At 40.1% G+C, this 3,168-nt stretch overlaps 1 protein-coding gene across 1 annotated transcript; it reads right to left on the bottom strand.

Annotated features, from left to right (window-relative positions):
- Positions 1-619: 619 nt before the first annotated feature.
- On the bottom strand, positions 620-3,168 carry lratd2a (LRAT domain containing 2a). Its single transcript, XM_051137413.1, has one exon. It carries the CDS (start codon positions 2,576-2,578, stop codon positions 1,769-1,771), a length of 810 nt encoding a protein of 269 aa, XP_050993370.1. The 5' UTR covers positions 2,579-3,168; the 3' UTR covers positions 620-1,768.

Genomic DNA, 3,168 nt, shown 5'->3' with positions numbered 1-3,168 from the left:
TGTATTGAAATTGCGCAAAAAGGGCGGATCGCTTTACGGCAGCAACAAATGCAAACTTACAGCTATACTGTTAAATTTACGACAGTGAATTTCACTCTCTTAACTTTGGGGGGGGGGCTCCAAAGTCGCAATAATACACAAAACTATATACACTGTAAAAAACAATTTGTTGAATCAACTTAAAATAATTTGTAACCTGGCTGCCTTCAAATAAAAAAAAAGTTCAGTCAACTCAAAAAAAGTTTATTTAACTTGAAATGTTAAATTATACTAAGTGACAACTTAGATATTTGAGTTGAATCAACTTCAAATTTTAAGGCAGCTGGGTTACTTACCCATCTGTTAAGTTTAGCAAACACAAATATCTAAGTTGTTACTTAGTACAACTTAACATTTCAAGTTGAATAAACTTATTTTAGTTGACTGAACTTAAAATTTTAAGGCAGCAGGGTAACAAATTATTTTAAGCTGACTCAACAAATTGTGTTTTTTATTTTTTACAGTGTAGTTGCGTTAGAAATGCACCATAATGACGGTTTGTGCTGGAAGGGGAACAGCTATGACGAGATGGGCACATCAGCATCGCGTCATTTTTACGGACCCAATGAAAGAGCTAGATGTGAGGTCATGTTCTCAGAGCACTGTGTAATGATAAAATATGTTTTCAAAGCACTGTGTAATGATAAAAGCCAGAATAACAGAGAGAGAGAGAGAGAGAGAGAGGAGGGTAAACAGGTGGATTCAGTCACTGTTTACTTGCTGTAATTTAATGTGTGCCAAAACTTTTAGAAAGCAAGGTCCACATATGATGATTTATGGCTATTTTGCAACTCACAGAGAGCCTGATTATACATTACAGAGAACAGCTTACAACTTGAGAGGCAATCTATTAGAAAAACAATACCACCCAACTTAAAAAAATTTAATAACTGAGAAATTATTTCAATTTCAGAAGGAAAATTAACATAATTTGTCATCATAATATGTGATGTCAGATACCAACATATAGATGAATCTCACGAAGCCCGAAATTAAGAAAAAAAATATTTTTGCTAAAAGTAAATGATTCCTGCATTTATGCCCATTAAGATGTTTTTCATTGTAACATTATTTTTAAGACAATTTAGCAAGTTTAACACAGTTTCCCATGACTATAATTCAGCCTGCTTCTTTCTATTTTCATTATTTTCAATGCATTTTATTTTATTGAAAATAACAAATTAAAGATGTAATACTAGCCAACTGTATATGCAATGCATTTTATTTTATTGAAATCAACATAAATTAAAGATGGTAATACTAGCCGATATATATGTTCAAAACACTGCTGTAATGAGTCTTTAAGAACATATTTTTTACAGTGATCACAATAAGTTACAATGCTAAACATCTTAACCAATAAACCAATCGTGTGCTCTAAAAATGTAAATACGGGGACACCACAGCTGATCCGTTTAGCCATTACTAATATTAATAAAATTAATAATATTAAGGACACATTTTTGTTGAAACTTTTTATTAATTAAATGTATTCAGTGATATCCTTACGCTAAAAGATATAGTCCCTGATATGACATAACATCTGCTATGGGAGCGGCGCAGTGATATGATGAAGAGCTGATACTGTATCATAGAGTTGACCAGTCAGAATCTGTCCCAGTTCTGTCATTTTCTTTCAACAAAAAAATAATTTATGTTACGAACGGGTTTCGTGAGAATCACGCACGTGTTATGTTGGGATACATTTCTCTCTGCTACCTGTTGCACGTCAATGAACGTTCGCTTCACTTCCGCTATTGCTCAAATGATGCGCTAACTCCTGTATAACAGCCGCTTTACCGATCTGATCATTTCTTCTCTTTTCCATGATCAAATCCTCCAAACTCTGAAACTCCAGCACATGAAACTGTTTGTCAGGCAAGAAGAGCTTTAATCTGTACGGCTGTTTTCCTATCCGTATCTCCCCTCCCATTTTGAACTCCCGTTTGCCGAATTTGCACCAAGCGGCAAAACACTCCGAATTTCTCCAACTTAACTCTCTGTCTTTCGCGCCCACCTGCTCCATCGCGTTCTGCACCACCATGTCAGGACCGAGGGGCTTGAATTTGTACAGCTCGTTCACGATCCTGCCCCGCCTGCCCTGACTAGCATCGGTCAGGAAACTGTTCTTGACCTCCGCCCGGTGCAGGTGCACCACCTGGAAGTCCCCGACGTACACAGCCCAGTGCGGGTACTGACCGGCGGACACGAACTCCAGCACGTCCCCGGGCTTACATTTGTTCAGTAAATTCTCCGGGCTGAACGTCTCCAGTTCCGTAGTGTTGCTACTTCTCTCATAAATGCACTCGTCTCGGTGGTAAACCGCGCAGTCCAGCTCGTTGTGGTGCTTCTCTTCCTCCTTCTGCTCCGATCCATCGACATGCTGATGATGATTATCATCCAGTTCGTCGTCGTCGGTGGCGAAAATGTACGAGACCCCGATCCGCGGGCCGTCTTCCTCTGTGTCGAGTCCGTTAGGGTCAGTCGTGGGAACTTCGGCGTAACTTAGGTGTGACAGTTTGTCAACCTGGTTGCCCATATATGCCACTTCAGCAGCGGACAGATGGAGTGAAAGTAGCTCCACCTGTTACGAGCAGAGAGAGATGGACATCTGGAAGTAGATGCACTGCGATGCTCCGTCTGCGCAGAGAGTTGCTTACTAAAGCTGCATATGCCGGATCCCCGCGCATCACAATTACAGATCAAAACAAAGCACTTTATATAAGCAGAGTTACGTGTTTGGGACAAGTCAGAGGTTACATCCAGTCTGTATATCCAGTGATTCGTGTTGCTGCTCCAGGCAGTTAGTTAGCAGTCCTATCACACCTGAGGTTTCCAAGCAGAAAGTTCTTCAGATCTTCACTGACATACTGATGAAATGAACACAATGTTGCTCCGGCGTTCGAATAGAACGACAAGCACGTTATTTGCGTATTTACAGAAACGAGCGCTTTGTTTGTTTGTCAGAATTCTCTCTGTTTTGAACTGCACCTGTTTTGAACTGCGTGTTGCTCTGGTCCATCAGATGTTATGCGAACTAACAGGCAGAGCTGAAGAAAACCAACCACAGTCACACTTACGCTCCCTCATTTAAAGAGACATCGCTGGAAAAGCACAGCACAATGCAAA

The sequence above is a fragment of the Labeo rohita genome, chromosome 19 (assembly GCF_022985175.1).
Source record: "Labeo rohita strain BAU-BD-2019 chromosome 19, IGBB_LRoh.1.0, whole genome shotgun sequence".
Lineage (NCBI taxonomy): Eukaryota > Metazoa > Chordata > Actinopteri > Cypriniformes > Cyprinidae > Labeo > Labeo rohita.
The sequence above is the reverse complement of the archived record's forward strand: the minus strand, read 5'-3'. Positions and strand labels throughout refer to the sequence as shown.

Coding starts and splice junctions, on each gene's coding strand:
- lratd2a (XM_051137413.1), bottom strand. CDS start 2,578: ATGGGCAACCAGGTTGACAAACTGTCACACCTAAGTTACGCCGAAGTT.